General features: G+C 39.4%; 2 protein-coding genes across 10 annotated transcripts in view; one reads left to right on the forward strand and one right to left on the reverse strand.

Annotated features, from left to right (window-relative positions):
* CEP89 (centrosomal protein 89) overlaps positions 1-19,854 on the reverse strand; it is a 113,315-nt gene that overhangs the window by 18,231 nt on the left and 75,230 nt on the right. For 3 of the 6 annotated variants that reach the window (XR_005588956.1, XM_039503508.1, XM_039503504.1), the window contains exon 18: positions 8,031-8,200. Coding sequence is in view for 5 of the 6 variants with exons in the window: in XM_039503508.1 (XP_039359442.1) it covers positions 8,031-8,200 (170 nt within the window). In the remaining variant the exon portion in view is untranslated. Of the gene's footprint in view, positions 1-7,529; positions 7,624-7,702; positions 7,841-8,030; positions 8,201-14,110; positions 14,252-19,854 lie in introns of those variants that run through there. The other 3 variants (XM_039503505.1, XM_039503503.1, XM_039503506.1) reach the window with 3 other exon arrangements.
* On the forward strand, positions 8,121-19,807 carry LOC120384582 (E3 ubiquitin-protein ligase RNF182-like). Of its 4 annotated transcripts, none has more exons than XM_039503514.1 (3): positions 8,121-8,343; positions 10,887-11,240; positions 18,127-19,807. In XM_039503514.1, the coding sequence occupies exon 3, from the start codon at positions 18,143-18,145 to the stop codon at positions 18,866-18,868; it is 726 nt and encodes a 241-aa protein (XP_039359448.1). In that variant the 5' UTR covers positions 8,121-8,343; positions 10,887-11,240; positions 18,127-18,142; the 3' UTR covers positions 18,869-19,807. The 4 variants fall into 4 exon arrangements, 3 of the variants coding, with proteins under 3 accessions (XP_039359448.1, XP_039359447.1, XP_039359449.1); XM_039503513.1 differs by having other exon boundaries at positions 10,887-11,068; XR_005588958.1 differs by lacking the exon at positions 18,127-19,807 and having other exon boundaries at positions 10,887-11,514.

Genomic DNA, 19,854 nt, shown 5'->3' on the forward strand with positions numbered 1-19,854 from the left:
GATATATGGAACATCTGAAATTGATTTCTAAAAATTCTAAGAGAATTACAATAATTAAATATGCAGGGTTGCTAAAGCTTTCTTGGTTCCAGGATATTAGAGTGAGAAGGTGGGTGAAGTAATATCTTTTGTTGGACCAGCTTCTGTTGGTGAGAGAGAGAAGCTTGTGAGCTTACAGAGCTCTTCTTCAGGTCTGGAAAAAGTACTCAGGCTATGTCTACACTAGCACTTGTGTCAAAACTTACGTTGCTGAAGGGTGTGAAAAGATACACCCCAACCGCCATAAATTACCTCAACAGAAGTGCCGGTGTGGACAGCACTATGTTGCTATCCTGCTAACATAATTGCTGCTTGTTGAGGGTGGTTTAATTATGCCTACAGGAGAGCTCTCTCCCATCAGCATAGATTGGCTACATGGGAGACCTTACAGTGGTGCAACTGCAGCGGTACAGCTATGCTGCTGTAAGGTCTCTAGTATAGACAGCCACAGCCCTGTTTGCACAGATGTTGATCCTTCCATACATCCATCCCACAAGATTTTACAACATTAAGTCAACCAACTGCATCTTTACCCTTGCTATACTGTACAGCACCTAGCACCTTAGCAGTAGTATTCTGAATCCTAGGAGTCTTAACCCTCTATTCCGTGTTGTATGTAGTATGTGTAATTGCCTGGTACTTTAATATAAAATATCACTATTTAGTAATCTCTGTGTCAATTTCAAGATCGCAACTTTGCTTCAGTTAGAGACATAACACCTTCCCTGCCAAAGGTGACAAACTGAGGAACGTCACTCAGTTAGTCCTTCTACAACTACCCATTAGATGAAAATAACTGTTAATCTGTACCAGGCTAGGCTAGGTTCAAACTGGTTACTTAGGTGAAAAAGTTCCATCTCATTAGCAATGCCCTGAGACATTCAGGTCCTGTTTTCCATTTAGGGATTGGGGGGAGGGTGTCATGTGACCTATAGGGAAGTTGGCTGCTTGACTCTTGGTCTCCTCAACCCTCATGCACTAATCCTCATCAATTAAGGCCTCTCAAGTAGCTAAACCATAACTTTGTCAGAAATTTACTAATTAGGTGAGGGGGACCCTTCTAGTTGTGGTGTTATGGATCCTGCTGGGAAAAATAGAAATGCCAAATGACCCAAGCCTGAGCCCTGGTTTACACTACGAGTTTAGGTCGAATTTAACAGCATTAGATCGATTTAACCCTGCACCCATCCACACGACAAAGCCATTTTTGTTGACTTAAAGGGCTCTTAAAATCAATTTCAGTACTCCTACCCGACAAGGGGATTAGCGCTGAAATCGACCTTCCTGGGTCGAATTTGGGGTAGTGTGGATGCAATTGGACGGTACTGGCCTCCGGGAGCTATCCCAGAGTGCTCCATTATGACCGCTCTGGACAGCACTCTCAACTCCGATGCACTGGCAAGGTAGACAGGAAAAGTCCTGCGAACTTTTGAATTTCATTTCCTGTTTGCCAAGCATCATCAACTGATCAGCACAGGTGACCATGCAGAGCTCATCAGCAGAGGTAACCATGGAGTCCCAGAGTCACAAAAGAGCTCCAGCATGGACCGAATGGGAGGTACTGGATCTGATAACTGTATGGGAAGACGAATCCGTGCTATCCGAACTCTGTTCCAAAAGACGAAATGCCGGAATATTTGAAAAAATCTCAAAGGGCATGAAGGACAGAGGTTATAACAGGGACCCGCAGCAGTGCCACGTGAAACTTAAGGAGCTGAGGCAAGCCTACCAAAAAAAACCAGAGAGGCAAACCCCCAGACATGCCGCTTCTATGATGAGCTGCATGCCATTCTAGGGGGTGCCCCTACAACTACCCCACCCCTGTGCTTTGAGTCCATCAATGGACTCTCATGCAACAGGGATGCAGATTTAGGGGACGAGGAGGAGGAAGACGTTGAAGTTAGCCGACCAGGAGCACCCATGTCTGCCCAGGCGACCCTGACCGACCTCACCGAGGCCGGCTAGGAGCAACCAGGAGACAGCAGCAGATGGCACAGTATGACTGCTAACCGTCTTTGCCAACTTGAAAAGGCAGGGAGCTGCTGCTGTGTAGCACTGCAGCACCGCATCTGTCAGCAGCACCCAGGAGACGTACAATGACAGTGAGCTGAGCAGGCTCCATGCTTGCCGTGGTATGTCGTCTGCATGGGTAACCCAGGAAAAAAGGCGAGAAACGATTTTTTGCCATTGCTTTCACAGAGGTGGAGGGGGTCTGATGAAATGTACCCAGAACCACCCCCGACAATGTTTTTGCCCCATCAGGCATTGGGAGCTCAACCCAGAATTCCAATGGGGGGCGGAAACTGTGGGACAGCTACCACAGTGCAACGCTCCGTAAGTCAACGCTAGCCTTGGTACTGTGGACGCACACTGCCAACTTAATACACTTAGTGGGGGGACACACAAACAACAGTATCAAATAGATTTCTGAAAAGTCAACTTCTATTAAATCGACCTAATTTCATAGTGAAGACATACCCTGAGTCTCCAAAGAAAAGTACGGCTGAGAAAATCCAGCAGTCTCACAGAGAGGACTTTGCAGCTATGAAGGACTTTCAAACTACCAAGTTTCATCTTTTATCTCAAGATATACATGGGCTCTCTAAAGATGTGGGGGAAGTCAAGGCTTATTTGACCTATTTAGAGAACTATGAAAAACTGCCATTGAACTGAAGGATGTTAAAAGGGAGAATGCTTCCATAAGGCATGGACTAACCCAGTCTTGAGGAAAAGCGAGACTTGAAAACAGATGACACAGGAGTTATTTGTGGTTAGTGAGGATCCCTGAAGGGCTGGAAGGAAAAAACACATGACTAGCTTTCTCCAGAACACAGTCTCTGAGATACTAGAATTAGATCCCGGCTTGCCACCCCTGGAGATTGAAAGGGCTCATTGAGTGGCAGAGGCCAGGAGAGAGAACAAGAATCCTAGACCCATCACCTTTAAAATGCTAAGGTTTAATAACAAAGTTAAGAGGATATCTGCTGGTAGGAAAAAAGGAATTCAAGTACAGGGATTTTACATTTTCTTTGTATCTAGACTGATCGGTAAATTTAAGCAAGACAGAAGCATTTAATGGCATCAAACAAGCTCTCAGGTGATAAGATATTAATACAGCTCAGATATCCTCTGAGTTTCATAATGAAGCTGACAGACATTGTGAAATACTTCAGTACCCCCAGCAAGCACTACAGGAACTGAGATCAGATCTCTGTACGGGTAACAGCATGATTCTCTCAAAGGAAAAGAAAGAGGAGACTTTAAGCCTTGAAGAACAAGGAACTGTGACTTCAAAAACCAGGAAACTCATGTACATATATTTGACACATCTGTTATATTTAATAGTGTTATAGGGTATAATCAGTACTGTTAGTCATGATAGTATAATATTTCAATATATTGATACACCAACATATGTATATCTATATATTCATAGTAACTATATTATCATTATCTCCTTATTTCTACTTATATTTATATCTCTATTTATAAGTCTATTTAACATAAGACCCTAATAACTTCAGAATGACCATACTGAGTCAGACCAATGGTCCATCTAGTCCAGTAGCCTGTCTTCTGAAAGTGGCCAATGCCAGATGCTTCCGAGGGAATTAAATGTATCAAGTAATTCACCCTGTCATCCAGTCCTAGCTTCTGGCAGTCAGAGATTTAGGTTTATTTGTTTAATACATACATTATGGTAATATATTCATAACTACTTGTATGTTATTTGTGACTACCTGTATCACTTTATATGGGCAATTGTATATTCTTATGCTTCTACCCACAGTTAAGGCTTATACATTTATAATATGTGTATGGTAATAATATATTCATATTTATTCGCACACATCATCGTTTGTCACTTCATGTTTATCTTTTTCATTAGTCTATTGGTGTATTTATAAACCATGTGCATATCAACATTTATATACTATAAACTATTACTTATACATTGATATCTATGAAGCAATCGGTTCTTCAAGTGCTTGCACATGTGTATTCCAATGTAGGTTTGTGTGCACCCCAAGGACAATTGCTGGAAATTTTTCCCTCGGTTGTATCCATCGGATTGGCTCTGGCGCCCTGTGGTGCCATGGGCTCATAGAGCCAATATAAAGGGCCTGACCTGCACCCCCTCAGTTCCTTCTTATTGCTCACAGCAGTTGCTGGAACTGCAATTTTTGCTTCAGCAAACTTTCCAAGTGATTTTCCGCTGTTTTTTATAGTGTATGTAGTTGAGTTAGTTGTAAATAGTTAGTTTTTAGTCAGTAAGTGTTTGGAGTTTTTCTCCATCAGTTACTGGAGCTCATTTGTTACCTGATGCGGAGGCATGCCTCGGTCACTGGGCTTCAAGCCCTGTCCCTCCTGTGGCGAGGCAATTCCCCTGAGTGACCTGCATTCCAGTTGTCAGAATTGTCTGGGAGAGACTCATATAGGGGACAGCTGCCAGATCTGCAAGGACTTCAAACCGCACACAAAAATGGACTGGGAGGCAAAACTGACATACAAACGTGAGTTGTCAGCAGGGATTGAGCCCAGGACATTCAGATCCACAGCATAATCCTCTATTATTTGAGCTAAAGGGATAACCCGTGGCAGAAACAAACTGTTGTGTATGTGGACCAGACCCTAGAGCGCGGCGTGTGATATACTCTTCGTTAGTGGCTTACATTGCTATTGGTGAGACAGCAGGGGAATGTTAGGTATCTGGATACCAGGGTTGCTTTACTGACTCTGGTTCAATGGGTAGAGAGGGTTGCAGGAAGTATAGCTAAGCAGTTAGATTTGGCACATTTATTCTTAAAGTGTGGTTAAGGGAAGAAGATGTGAGTCTGTTACGTTAGAGGTATGGGTTCTATTCTCAGATGGGGTATAAGGACTTATTCAATTTATGAATGGCAGAAATATTAATATTGATCTTTGTAAGAGTGAGCCTAGTAATCATAAGTCTTCCCAGTCCAGTGCTCCTTTCTCTAGGCTAGAAGGAATTTTCTGAACAAGTATCTGTCGTAAGACTGCCAAATGTGTGACCATCTTGCAAAAGGCATAACACTTAGCTATCTATGCTGTATGGCTATTTTGAATGATCTTGGTTCCTTTAATTACATTGATTGAGGTGTTAAAAATGTGTGTGTTGGAGAAAAAACTATTTTTGCACAGGTTAGAGCACCATGGTTTAAATATGCTCTCCTTTACCCTTTTTTAATATCACATCTTGAATTGGAAGGTTGGCCATTTAGAAACTGTTTATTTAAAGACCCTGTTGCTCCATGAAAGCTTTGTATATTTATTTAATAATATATTTTAATAATAACATGTGACTCCATTTAAGTGTTTTTTAACATACAAAGATTTAAAATGGAAGTCATTTTCATGAAGACTGTTTCTGACACTGTAAATGCAGACTGAATATGGTCCCCTGCAGGAGTCTGTGAGCTGTGAATTCTGCTCAACAGGAATGTCTGTTTTTAAAAATAGCACTCAAAGCTAGCTCATCTTCTAGCAATCAACCCCTCAAAGCCAGGTGAGTTTATGGCATATCCTCCACATTTGTTAGCAACTAGAACAATGCATGCAATCATAAGCAAGTTTTATCACATCAGCTTTCCTGATTCAAAATTCTTGAACATAGTATGATTTTAATTAAATCGATATTCCAAATGTACAGTCTAATACATGAAGCCTGCATGTGGTAAGTTATTTTATACCCATCTTATTTAGTATTCAGAATACTTTTATCTTTATCACCAACTATTTTAAGTTCATAATTGAAATTATGTGCTGAAAACAGTTTTCTGTTCTGCAAATTTTGCTCCTTGAACAGTGCTGGTGGAAATAAATCTATAACAGTCCATTACTGTCCTAGCACTAGTGATGCTGGTTGCCAAGCTACAGATGATTAGTGACATCTAACCTACAAGTTAGATTCCTCCCTCCACTTTATTCCTCTGCCAGTTAGGGGAGAGTGATAAAGATAAACCTTACAAAGGTAGAAATATATTGAATTGACATGACAAGAGCAATGAATTTTTATATGGCAGACATACTATAATATGTTAACATTCCTTTAAAATGCTTGGCTTGGGATGACTAGTAAATATGTTATCAGGAGACAATCAGAGCTAGAGGAATCTTGATTTATTGACAATACAGTGTTTCAGAGGTGAATGAAACAACATAAGTGAGGTATTATACTTACCATATTGTATTAAAAAAATCTTTATAGTTAAAAATAAAAAGGATAGTCCTAGCTTTATAATAATAGGATTAATCTGGCTTTTCAGCTATAGGTATTTATCTGTTTCAGTTTAGTGTTTTTTAACATAACTGCCATAGCAAAATACAAAAGATGAGTTGAACTAAAACAGGAGAATTAGAAAATGAATAGGAAAGCAGCTATCAGAACCTAACATCAATACTTTACTTTCTATCAGCTGTATGCATCATTTTATGCTCCAGTAAACATGATCAAGACTGAGCAACCATCAGTAAATTCAGTCAGTGACTACACTGTTATGAAAGGGACTGCTTGAATGTAAACATAGTTCTTTGTGACATTAGTATGATTGTTTGCACAAACCACACTTTCCACTACTGTTATATTGGTAAATCAAAGAAAAACCAGTAATATTAACAATGTTACAATGCCAAGTGAAAATGTAGCTTCTTAAAAGTGTAAAATTCAAGTTACTGATAGAGTCTTTTATCAAGGAGAAATAGTCAATTCAGAGTATAGAAAAGAAAGTGATTAAGTATAGTCAGTGTATCTGTGGAAGATAATGTTTGATACAAATACTATTATTATTCAACTGTGGGGTTTAGATTGGCTAACTTTACCTCCTTTTCTTGGGGACATAAAGCCAATATTTAAGAAGCTCGTATGATGGCACGATGGCTTTATACCCCAAAGTATATCTCATAGTTCTCCTCCTTTAACTAGTTATTTTTTAAAACAGTTGGCACAGGCATGCGTGGAGAAGAGTCACTTAAATAAGTAAAAATCCTAAGTAACCATTTCCCAGACAAATCAAGAATGATCAGAATACTCTATTTTTCTGCCAGTTTTCAGAGATGCAGCAAAATGATGCTTATTATGTATCTACCGACAATTTAATGCCATCTAATGACACTGTATGCACTAACAAGAAACAGAACTGTGCTGATCTTGTAGACGTAGATGGTACTCTGCTTGAGCTCTGGCTTCCATCATTTTTAAATCCATATTATCCCACAATGGCTGAGGTGACTTGCAATATGACTGCTTAATTAACTCTCACTTACTGTGCTTCTTTTATGCCAATAATGGGAATGTGCTATTAAGTCTTCCACCACCAGGGGAAAAAATCTCCTTAAGGAACTATTTATATTAATAGGCTATTTCCACACTGACAGTCATAATCTTGTCAAAATCTGTTAAACTATTTTTATTTTCCTTTTGTGCTCTTGATGGTGGCAATCTACAGTAGTGGATAATAGAATATTAAGATGTTGTCATTATATATCACTCCAAAACCAGTCCTCTCTCGGTGTACTCATCTGACAAGGTTCTCTGACTGCTTTCACTTCCCATTTGTCAGAAAACTGTCAGCAAAAACGGTACTTCAGTCTTCACTGAAAGATAATTTATTTACTATCATATGTCCTAGTGATGTATAGACACACAAAATAATTAAAAGCTGGATTCAAGTTGATATTTGCTACATATTTCTTTTTTGTTGAGATGCAGTGAGCCATTGGGAGGATTTTTAATTAAGAACAGCTGTAGTCTTCCATGGAAAACTCCTTCCTTGTAAGATTACTTTTTGGAGGAGGGAAGAAGACAATAAGGAGCATTTCAGTATTTTCTAGATAGCTCAGAGATGAGTGAGAGAAGGCTCCCAGAGCATACCAGATGGAATTGTGATTAAAAGCAACTGCCTGCAGCTGTGCAGCTGCCCCCTTTTTACCACTCAATCCAATTGGCTTGTTTTTGACTGTGACTGACTTACCTTTTCTGCTGCAGCACTTCATCAAGGGTTTCTTGCTTGTCTTGCAGCAGTCGCTGGAGGTGCTTCATTTCACGCTGGTACTGAGAAGCCTTCCCAGCAAATTCCTTCTCTTGCTCCGTCATTTTGAGATTGATGTCTCCAAGCTTCCCAGCAGCTTTCTTTTTGTATACCTATGAGAGTTGAAGATCATGGGGAAAATGTGGTTATGGCAGTCTCAAGGATAATTACTATGGACAAAATAACCAGCTAAATATGTTCCTTTCTTACTGTGGTTTGATCTTTTACTCACTGATGCCTTGCTTAAATAAATCAGGTAAGGTGCACTGATATGATCTTTTTTAGAATATTTATTAATTGATAGGTATGATGCATGTACTTTCCACTACATATATCAGAGATGTGTACAGTCTGAATATTACATATTATGCCTATGTTTTTATTTTGAGTGAAAATGACAAAGCAGGAAAACAAAATGGGTTTACTTTTCTGGGTGTAAAGCTGCTCTTCACAACACATGTTGCTTACCCACTAATGTAACAGTCAAGTCTAATTATCTGTCTACAACACAAAGAAATAGGAGTAAATACTATTGGATGGCTTATTTTTAATCTTACTACGATGAGAAAAAATTAGACTGATTTCCTTATTAAATTAAGTGTATAATGGTTTTTTATAATATGAAAAATATTTTATTGGAATTACTGTACATGAACACTTTCTCCTAAAAAGGGTACTGTTCTAAAACAGCTCACAGAGTAATATATTGCCAGAAAATATGCTCAATACATTTGTCATTTTAAAATATTTTGCCACTTCAGCTAGTAGGGTTTTTTTTAAATGAATGCCCTAGTGACTTTTTTCCTTCCTATTAATAAAATAACCAATTATGTAAGTCTGAACCCTAGAAATTTTTTTAAAATATTTTTGATAAAATGTATCTGTTCAGCTTTTAGAATCAATTTCTCTGTTACATTGCATGTCACCGTGTGGAACCCCCAGGAGTATATGGCTTGTCAGCTTAGCATCATGAAGCCCCATGCACTTCTGGTTTTTGTTTTTTTTTTTAAAAGGTGGTTTTCTGCTAATGATTCCTAAATGGGATACAATAATTCATCATAGGCTGTAATTTTGATACTCTCCTCACTACATCCATGTGATCTGAAAATAGAATCTTGTGCTGGAAGCAGCTCATGCAGTATGACTGGAAATTCTCTGAACTGAAATTTTGAAAATATTTATCTTCAACTGTTGCAAATTCAAATATGCCTACACGGCTGTAGTCTTAAAAAGACAGATTCTGCTTGCTTGTACATAGGTGCCCTAGGGGAGAGGGATGCTGTAGAGAGCTCCCCCTTCCCCTTGTACATCGGTACACGGAGCAGCTAAAGTTTTCAGCAAAGCGTTTAAACAAGTGCTTAATAGGGATGTAAAAGGTTAACCAGATAAGCAGTAGTTTTACCAGTTAACCCGCCTTAACCGTTAACCCCTGGGCCAGCCAGTGGACCCCAGCAGCCCCGTGCTGGCCAGAGTTGTCCCAGCCCTAGCTGCGCCGGCCCTGGCTGGAGGGGCCCCAACCCCAGCTGCTTAATCGGTTAACCATTTAAACGGTATTTACATCCATAGTGCTTAAGTCCATCCCTATCCAGTAAAGGATTTAGAACTTGATCCTGAAAGGTGCTGATGAACCATGCACCATTCCAGCAAAGGACTTAAGCAGGTGAGTGGTCCCACTGAAGTCAATAGAACTATTTGTGTGCCTAAATGCTTTGCTGACTAAAGGGGGATATTCAAATTGGGCTTGTGCTTCCTGATTCTCCACTGCCCTGCAATTCTGTAGCCATTTACAGCTGTGCAAAGTGAGCATAAAACATGACCGTTCTAATTTGATAGTATTTTATGCCCACTTTGCATTGGTGTAAATGGGTGTAAATGACTACATAACGGAATGGAAGGCAAAGGAGTGTTAGTGTACCAGTGTGACAAACACCTAGTCAAGGCATGGCCCTGGCCCCACTCACTTGCACCTAGAGCTAACACAAGCTCCACTCTTTTAAGTCCTTTTAAGCAGCCTCAGAGGGTATGTCTACACAGTCTGTGGCAACAAGCCTCACAGCCCAGATGCGCAGACTTGGTTTGTGGGGTTTGCACTAGTGCTCTAGAAATAGCTGTGCAGACAACACTTTGAAGTTGCAGCTTGGACTCTGAAGCCTAATCCCTCGCTAGCTCTCAGATCCCAGGCTCCATTCTGGGCCACATCATCAAAGTGTAATCTACACAGTTATTTTTAGAGCACTAGCGTGAGCCCCACAAACCCAGGCTGAAAGGTTTGCTTCCACAGGCTGTGTAAATATATCCAGAGAAGACATCCTGTCGCTCTTTCCCCTCCATATGCTGAATTCATTTAGCAGCACCTGCTGGTGTGGAACACATCCACACACCCCAACACAGATGTGGCTTTAGAATCATAGAATATCAGGGTTGGAAGGGACCTCAGGAGGTCATCTAGTCTAACCCCCTGCTCAAAGCAGGACCAATCCCCAGACAGATTTTTGCCCCAGATCTCTAAATGGCCCCCTCAAGGATTGAACTCACAATCCTGGATTTAGCAGGCCAATGCTCAAACCGCCTCCCAAAAATAGCTCATAAACTGGACAAAAATGGGACAAACTTGGCAGTAGTCATTCCAGTTTTTAATCCTTCTGATTTACATTAATGTAGTTAAATAATGTTCTGCATTTCAGGACTCTTGCAGTTGGGGAGGAATCAACACAATTGGGTGATAGATCCATATCAAATATTTGCCCCTCATCCATTTTTCACTATTCTGACATTTCTTTGGTTCTTAAACCCCTACAGAGTCACCACCTTTCTTAGAGCTAGATTGGTAGCTCTTGGGCCTGCAGAAGACCAATCCTTTCTCTACAAGACTTACTCTCTGCCTAGACAAAGCCTGGGACAGTAACTGGAAAGTTCTGGCAGAGGCAGACAGATTGGAACGCAAAGAGTTTCTACAAATCTACTCTGAGGACAGGTTACAGGTAGACATCCTTTCTGTCCTCCTCCATACTGGCTTCCTAACCACACCTAAAAGAACAATTCAGATTGAGAACTACTTATCAACCCAGTCTGTCTGCAATCCACACCTGAACCCTGTATCATTTGCTGGGAGGAACTATTCTCTTTTCACAGAGGAGATCACCCACATCCAAGGTATCTCAGGATACTGTGAACCAGAAACCACACAAACATAGTATCTTGACACCTTCCTATTCAAAGTTCTGTCCATTCATGCAAGAGTAAGTCCGGGACACATTGAAGGAAGTGTAAAACCTTCTTTGGGTCCAATCCTTGCCCTTCCTAGCTGGCAAAGGAAAGCGAAGGATAAATACGATTTCTTCCAAGAGAAATATGGTCAATGCACCATTTGAAAAATTAACTCTTTCCATCTCCTTAAAGCACGCCTTAAACCTATGAATTCTGAAGAAACCTTCACTAGATGCAATGGAACTTGACATCTGCTGCCTGGTGTCAAATCTCCCTTGGATTTCTAGGTAGCATTGCATATGGTGGATCATACACTGCTGCTCCTCTACCTAAGAGATGTGGCAGGTGTCAATGGAAATGTTCTAAAACTATTTGAATCCTTCCTCAAAGGCTGTACACAGGATAGTGATGGGCAAATACTCCTTTATCACTAGGCTTCTTGCCTGTAGAATACCTCAAGATTTAATTCTCTCTTCTGTCCTACTCAGCATCTATATATAGCCATTGGGGGAAAAGGTGAGACTTCATCACAGGCTTAGATACCAGAAATATGCAGATAACTCTATTATTCACGTATGCAAAGACCTCAATCACTCAGATATCTTAGTGCCTGGTTAATATCAGCACATACATGAGGAGCAGTTGGCTGAGACAAAACCATGAATGAGGGAGGTTATGCTGAAGTAGGGTGACCAGACAGCAAATGTGAAAAATCGGGACAGGGGCTGGAGGGTAATAAAATCCTGTATAAGAAAAAAGACCCCAAAATCAGGACTGTCCCTATCAAATTGGGACATCTGGTTACCCTAATGTTGAGGTGGCTTTAATATTGTGTGTATGATCATCACAGTCATGCACATGCCATGCATTTGTGATCCTTTATTTATATATAAATAAAATAAATAAAATCTAAAATATAAAATCTGTTTTGACTAAGTTTCACATTAAGTAAAAAGAATTGCTATTGTGCATCGAAGAGGCATGTTAAGATAAATGAAAATTCTGCATTTCATTAGTTACTTCAGACTTACTAAATTCATGTACACTGTAGAGCTAAAATACTCTGCAAACTGATTCAGTATTATGAAATGGTGTTAAAACACTGGACAAAACTAGTGTTTTACAAGCTTTCAGAAACACTGGCCTCTTGACACTGTCTGGAAAATGTATAGTCTGAGTCCCTTTAGGAATAATGCAACCATCAACACAGCCATGGGGACTTCTAGAGGAATTACTGTACTTCTACAGTAGTCACTTGAACTTCATCCTTGTGTCTTTTATGAGATGTGCTATGCTATAATCAGCTTTGTAGAATGATTTTCAGAAGTGCTATGTTTATTTTCTTCAATGGAAGTCTCCTTGCTCAATATCTCTGAAAATCAAACCACTAAGCACCAAATACTATAGTCCTCATGCAGGCTCTTGGAAAAGTGCAGATATAAATTTGAACAGAAATAATTTTAATATTTCCAAACCCAAGCTTCCAAATATCATGTCAGGACCCCAAAATTCATGAGATTGGCTTACAACTCATGAAATTTTTAAGCCAATAATGTGGCATTCATTTTCCTTCTCATTTGAGTCTTTAGGTTGCACTGAAGTCATGTTTTCAAGCTTTCCGCAAGAAGGAGGAGATGGTCTGCACAAATGGCTAGCCACTGATTTTCATTTCATAGAAACTGAGCACCACCACAACAGCAGGACAGGTATCTAAAACAGCTGTAATAGGAAGTCATTAGGGTCACTTTTTGCCCTTGTCACCTTACTGCTTCATGCTATGACCAGAGTTCAAAAGCTACATACAAGTTAAAAGTAAACATCTATATTAATTTTTCTAGGTTATCCATTACACTTCATCACCAGGCTTCAATCATTTTCCTATCACACACAAGCTGTCAATGCTGTTCTGTGTGTTAAATATAATAGGGCTTGATTCTTGCACCAAGACTTCAACCTAAGCCTTAACTTAAGGTAGTAAATGGTATCTCCCTAAGGAAAGAATAAGTCTTCTTAATTACACATAAGTATGTACACAGAAAGGATATATAAGAAGCCATGGCTAAGAAGCAGCTTTTATTAAAAGAGAGAGAGAATGAACATCATAAATTAAATGGCTGAGTTGTCAGGAAAAAGGCAGAACCCATTTTTTGGAGATGGGGCTCACTGTTTTTGATGGTTTTGCTACTTGATACCTGGGAATGATCTGTCAATGAACCTGGAAAACTTGCTCAAGATTTAATAGACTGATGACCAATACCTGCCTAGTTATATTGGGTGGTTTGCAACCCAAGCCATTCCATCTTGTAAGAAATCAATAATCACTGGTATGCCTGAGTCTCCTGGTTCTGTCTGCCATTCTTCACACCAGAAGCAAAACTTTGACCAGGTTGCTGAATACTCTGACAGTAGATTTCTACCTTAAAAGTCTCTCCCTTCTCATAGAGAAGATGATCTGGCTTAGGTTTTCCTATTCTATAGTCACAGAGTCAGCTGCAGATGGTCTGAATTAGAATGTATAAGAGGGCTGTCATAAAGAATCTGTGGACTTCTAAAGAGCCTCTGCTCAGCCCATCTGCCTCTTGATTCAGGGTTCCTTTGGCTCTGACTGAAAGAAGTTGGACCTCTTCCAAGGACAAGGTTTGGGCTTCTGGTCCCACCATTATTGGACAAACCAGGATTGTGGTGGTGCCCAACAGTACTATGAGGTAGCATCTGATAATCTGAGTTTAGAATTTGAGAAGAGCTAGTCTGACCACTTGAAGCTCCAGCATCTTGGTTTTCTCCTTCCTTAGGCCTTGTGCAGTCAGATTGTTCAGGCATGCTCCCCACTGCTAAAGGTTCTTGTTGGCAATGAGCTCTGAAGTTTCCAGAAGCGTATGAGATGACCCATGCTTTGTGTTTAAATCCACAAGTGTTGTATATACATGGAAGGCCTCTGGAATTTTTGTCAATGATATCTAAAATTGCAGAGGTTAGCAGGAGATTATCACCACATAACTTAGTGCCATCAATGCAAAAACTATATGAAGAGAAAGTAAGGCTGTGATTTAGAGCTACACATCAGGAAATTCAGAGCTTGGGCTCCTGCAACACCTAGAAGTGCTGCTTGGCACATATGCATTACAGGCCTGATCCAAATCCCACTGAAGTCAATTGAAAGGCTCCCTTAGATAGCAAATGAGGTCTGTAGTGTGTAGCACTGGATAAAGGAATATACTCTGGATGACCAAGTTGTATGGTTTATTATGAATTAAGGGTCATACATATTTAAATGTCAGTAGTAGCCACTGACTTATCATATTATTGCAAATTATGACATTAAATGAAAAAAATTTTAAATTCTAATGTTTGTAATGTTTATTTATAGAGTGCCTAAAGTAAATACTCAACATACATATTTTAAAAAGCATAAAAATAATCTAAAATAATATTTCAAGACACTAAATACTCCCATGTCTACTAAATGAAAAGGGAGAACTCCCATCCCAATTCTCAGAAAAAGCCTGAGTAAATACAGGCATAGATGCTTGTAATGCTATTACTGAAATTTCTCTCTTATATGTATTGTAACAAATTGGGGGAAAAAGCTTTTGCTCTTTAATACATGAAATTTAATTTTTGATCAATAGGATGAATGCACAATTTCATTGTTATAATAGTTTGTGTTTTATGTGCACATGCATTGAGGAATTAAATTGAATAACTTGGTAGGGTGTAGATTCTCCAGAGTAGTACCTAAGACAGATCAATTTCAGTCACATTCTGTTGAATGGGCTGGGCCGAGGGGTTTGGAGTGGGAAGAGGGCTCCAGGCTGTGCCTGGGGGAGGGGGTGATGAGTGCAAGCTCTGGGAGGGAGTTTGGGTACAGGAGGGGGCTCTGGTCTGGGGCAGAGTGTTGGGGTGCAGGAAGAAGTATGGGGTGCTGGCTCTGGTAGGGGGCTCCGGGCTGAGGGTTGGGCCAGGTTCCTGCCAGGCGGCACTTACCTCAGGTGGCTCCCAGTTGGCAGTGCAGCCGGGCTAAGCACCGCAGGCTCCCTACCTGCCCCAGCTCCCAGAAGGGGCCAACACACCTCAGGCTACTGGGGGCAGGGCACATGGCTCCGCATGCTGCCCCTCTTTGCAAGCACAGCCCCCGCAGCTCCCACTGGCCGCAGTTCCCCATTCACAGCCAATGGGAGCTGCAGGAGCAGTGCTTGCAGGCAGGAGCAGCGCATGGAGACCCCTGCCCCCGACCCCGTGGGGGCATGCTGCGTTAGTCACTTCCGGCAGTGGCATGGGGCCTTAGTGGCAGTACTCCACGGCTGGACTTTTAGTGGCCAGAGATCTCAATTGACTGGGAGAGTCTCCAGGATTGACCAGTTGGTCATGATTGACCAGTTGGTGACCACTGCTCAAGAAGAAAGGAAAATTAAAACATTCAGGTCAAAAATGGCAATCTGAGGGATTTTAGGAGGCTGGGTTCTTTTCTGGCAAGCCTTGACTGACCGGTTTTAACTGTCCTCAGTCTCTAATCACAGGGTATACTAAGAATAGATTGACATGTTATGATGAAGAAACTGACATAGCATACAGAACAGATTTCCATAATCTTGTCTTTTGAAGGTTGAATGCAATAATAATGGTAATTGCAATACAAATTACACATTAAACTTGTTTTACTGGAGTCAGTGGAAGAAAGCAAATGAATTATGTTTCAGCCATAAATTTATTTTTCTAGAATTGAATAACTGAGTTAAACTAGTGCATTGAGATTTCTTTAAAAAAAAAAAGGTAAAAATTCAGTAAAACACCAACATTTTTTCTTCTAAAAATAGTGACACACTTTCTACAGAGAGAGAATACTAGTTCCCATGCTGAGGATGTAAAATTGAGTTTAAAATGTAACTTACAAGGAAGATTAAAAAAGTAAACAGCAAGCTTCTTTGAAATATATTTCAAACTGCACACATGAAGGAAACATTAGAATAATTTAGCATTCTGCGCATTCCCCTGTAAACAATTTGAAATTATTGATGTTTAAATCTTGAAAGATGTTTTTCACTTAAGTCTACTTTTTTTTATCTCTACCAAATATATAGTCTCACTTCAGTAGTCATACAGTACATGGTTCCCAGGTCAAAGACTCCTACAGCTGTTGCCAACATGAAGAAGCCTGTTAGATACCAATGTCATAGGTACCATTAGAGTAGTTCAGTTGCCAAGGTGATTTATACCTTTTAAAGGGTCTGATAGTACACCCAAAATGGTAAACATAAACAGAGAGTAAAGAGACTCAAGATCATGACAGTCCCAAAAATAAAAATGGTGAATTGACTCAATCCATGAATTCAAATACTTTAGGCTCCAATCCTGCAAACATATGAGCATGTAACTTCATGTACATGAATTCCATAGGAACATTATCTTAATAAAGTTATTTATATGTGCAAGTGTTTGCAGGATCGAGATCTTAATTTTTACTACTTTAAAAGAACGTGCAACTTTAATGCAAGCGGGGATTGGGTCCCATCATGCACCTCTTTAAGTCAATGGCAAAGCTTTCATTATAATATCTTGCCTGTTTCCATTAACACAACCTGCTGTATAGTAATTTGAGCCTGATGTTCTGAGAAAGGACTAATTTTACTTACTAACAAATCAGAGTGGAAATAAATTAACTTTTCTGGAAAAAAGCTGAGGAAAAACACACTGCTGAGAAATGCAGTGTCACACTGGTCAGAAATTGCTATAGTTTCACAAACAGCTGTATAATCCCAAAGCATGACTAATACAAACGTGTCACAGGGAAACCACTATAGTTAAACAATCATGTCTTTGTTCAGTAACTTTAAATATATTGCACTCCTAAAATGAGCAACTGTGATGCCTCCTTTTTGGATTCAGACATATAGAACAGTGTTACAGGAGTATGCATGATTGATAAGATTCATCTCCAAGGCAAAGCAAACTATAAACACTTGTCAATGTTAGATTGTAGGAAGTGCCTTAGTAGTCGTTTTGGGCTATATTACTCATACATTGAATTACAGATAATGTAAAAGTACTTTTGCAACTTAACTTGATGGCATTTTTAAAACTCTTTGTTCCATTGGTGAACATTAAAATATCAACAGTATTCAATAACTGGCAATCTCAGAAAAAATGGGTTGCTGCCCGTCAGAACTGATGTATTCAGGTAAAGCTGGATAGAGAATCTTGCCTATATATACCCACATGATGCTTGGTTCAGACACTTAAAACAGCCCTTGTGTTTTCAGGAAAAAATGAAATTCTAAAAGGCAGGGATCCTGTGAGAAGTGATGGGGAGGGGAAATGGTACGTGAGGTGAGACTTAAACTCATGGTCTTCTGCCTCCTGGCCCAATGCACCTTCCTTCCCCTAGATCAAAAAGTATTTTATATGGCAGTGAAAAGGGGGGAACATCCTTGTTTTTCTCTCATCCAGATGTTCTGGTCTTCATGGCTGCTTTAAAGTGATCCACGAAAACGTGCACTGCAGATAGAATTCTCAGAAAATGTAAGAAGCAAGCCTCTAGCAAGTACTACTGCCCATATGCAAATGGCAATTTTTCTGCAGCTTACATTCAGTCTGAGCCGGATACCACGCAGAGAAAATTTGAGCCAACACAGCTCAAATTTGGCAAGTTATATGCAATTGAAAACAAATGGGGTTATAGTGGAATGTTAGGCGATTTTAATATGAGGCTTGCTTCCAGCTCCTTTGCCTACTCCTTAAAACCAACAGTAGCATTTATTCTTGGGAAAATTAATGTCAAACAGATTTTTAGAGGTATACGGTAACTTGTTGTTTCTCTGACTTCTTCTTTTGACAGTGTGCCTAAATTAAAGATGAGTTACCCTCACACTGAAGGGGAAGAAAAGGTGCCAAATGATGAGCTGGAGTGCAAAATTTGTTACCAGAGATTTAACATTCATAGTCGTAAACCCAAAATACTGAACTGTCTTCACAGAGTATGTGCTAGATGTCTGACTAAAATACTTCACATAGGAGATGGCTGTGCTTGCATTAGTTGTCCCTTTTGCCGCCATGAGACACAGTTGCATGAAGATGAAGTTGAAGGACTACCTAATGATACAAACGTTATGTCCAAACTCATGTTAAAAGACAAAACAATATGGAATTCCGACTGTAAAGAAGTAATTTTAACACCAAAGAACTTGGCTTCCTCAAGCCCCTCTCATGGATCTTCAAATTGCTTAGTAATAACAATTATGGAAGTACAGAGAGAGACTACTAGGACTCCAAGCCAAAACACTATCTCAGATTATTATGCAGACCATAGCCTTGACTCAGTATCTGTCAGTTCTCACAGTCAGCTAGACCAAGATCTCTTTTCTAAGCTTTGTAATCATGTACCCAGAATACTGGTATGGCTGTTAGGATTTTTCTACTTTGGCTCACTGCCTCTTGGAATCTATTTATTAGTGATTCAGAAAGTGACCCTAGGAATTGTGTGCGTCAGTCTTGTTCCCTCAAGTCTAACTGTATGTCTTGTGTATGGTTTCTGTCAATGCCTCTGCCAGGGAATGTGTGACTGCTCTTCAAGAAGCTGAGAGGAATTGCGTTATCAAACTGTACATTTTAATTAAACTTTGAATGATAACTACAGACTTCCAATATTATGGACTATTAAGGTGATTGCAATATGATTTTAAGTCTTTCGTGGTCCCATTTCTTAGCTATAACTAGCACTATGTTTAAACAAACAAAAAGCACCACCACCATTTGTGTAAACATTAGAAAATTGGCAAGGTAATATTATTATTAAATAGGTGGTAGCTAATATCACCTTTTCCTTGAACAATGTATAATTTCATAAACACCTCATCGTGTCAAGAATTCACAGGTGAAAGTGATAAAAATGAAGTTGATGTTTTCTACATTATGCTGGTACTATTTTTTAAAAAAGAATGAAGATCAGAAATATTTTGAGTACAACTTGCTATAAAAACATATTTCAAACATCACCTTAAATTACTTTTTCAGATTCTGTATGGTACTTGATTGGACACTTAAATACTCAGATGATGAGAACCAATACAGGATCTAGAATTAAAAGCAAAATACAAGTGCAATAATTTTTTTAAATTAAGAACTCATGTACTGTTGAAACCTTGGAGAAAGCAATTTATAGTTAAACTAAATCTCAAAGGGACATAAAAACAAATTAAGTATTTTCGAAAGAGACGTTTCCAGAATCTTTTCAGAAACGACGACTATTTCTGAAATATAATGCTCTGAATAGTGTATGTCAGAGCACATCAGAGTAGAAATGGCTTTAAGAACTGTCTTCAAAATGTTCAATAAAAACATGCCTACTAATATATATGGTGCCTTAAAATCAAGGCATTAATTACAGGCAATTTAAAAAAAATACAGAAACGAGTTTTTATTTTATATTAATGTTAATTCCACATGCAAAAATGGTCGATTCATTTTTCTGAACATTTTTATTGAACCTACTTGATATTGTTGCATTAAATTTTATTTTTAAAAAGGTAATTGAATTTTGTATGGTTCTAGTGTAAACCAGAATCTA

This window comes from Mauremys reevesii, linkage group 16 (genome assembly GCF_016161935.1).
Source record: "Mauremys reevesii isolate NIE-2019 linkage group 16, ASM1616193v1, whole genome shotgun sequence".
Taxonomy (NCBI): Eukaryota; Metazoa; Chordata; order Testudines; family Geoemydidae; genus Mauremys; species Mauremys reevesii.

Excerpts from the sequence above, each read along its gene's own strand:
- LOC120384582 (XM_039503514.1), top strand. The coding sequence starts at position 18,143 with ATGAGTTACCCTCACACTGAAGGGGAAGAAAAGGTGCCAAATGATGAG.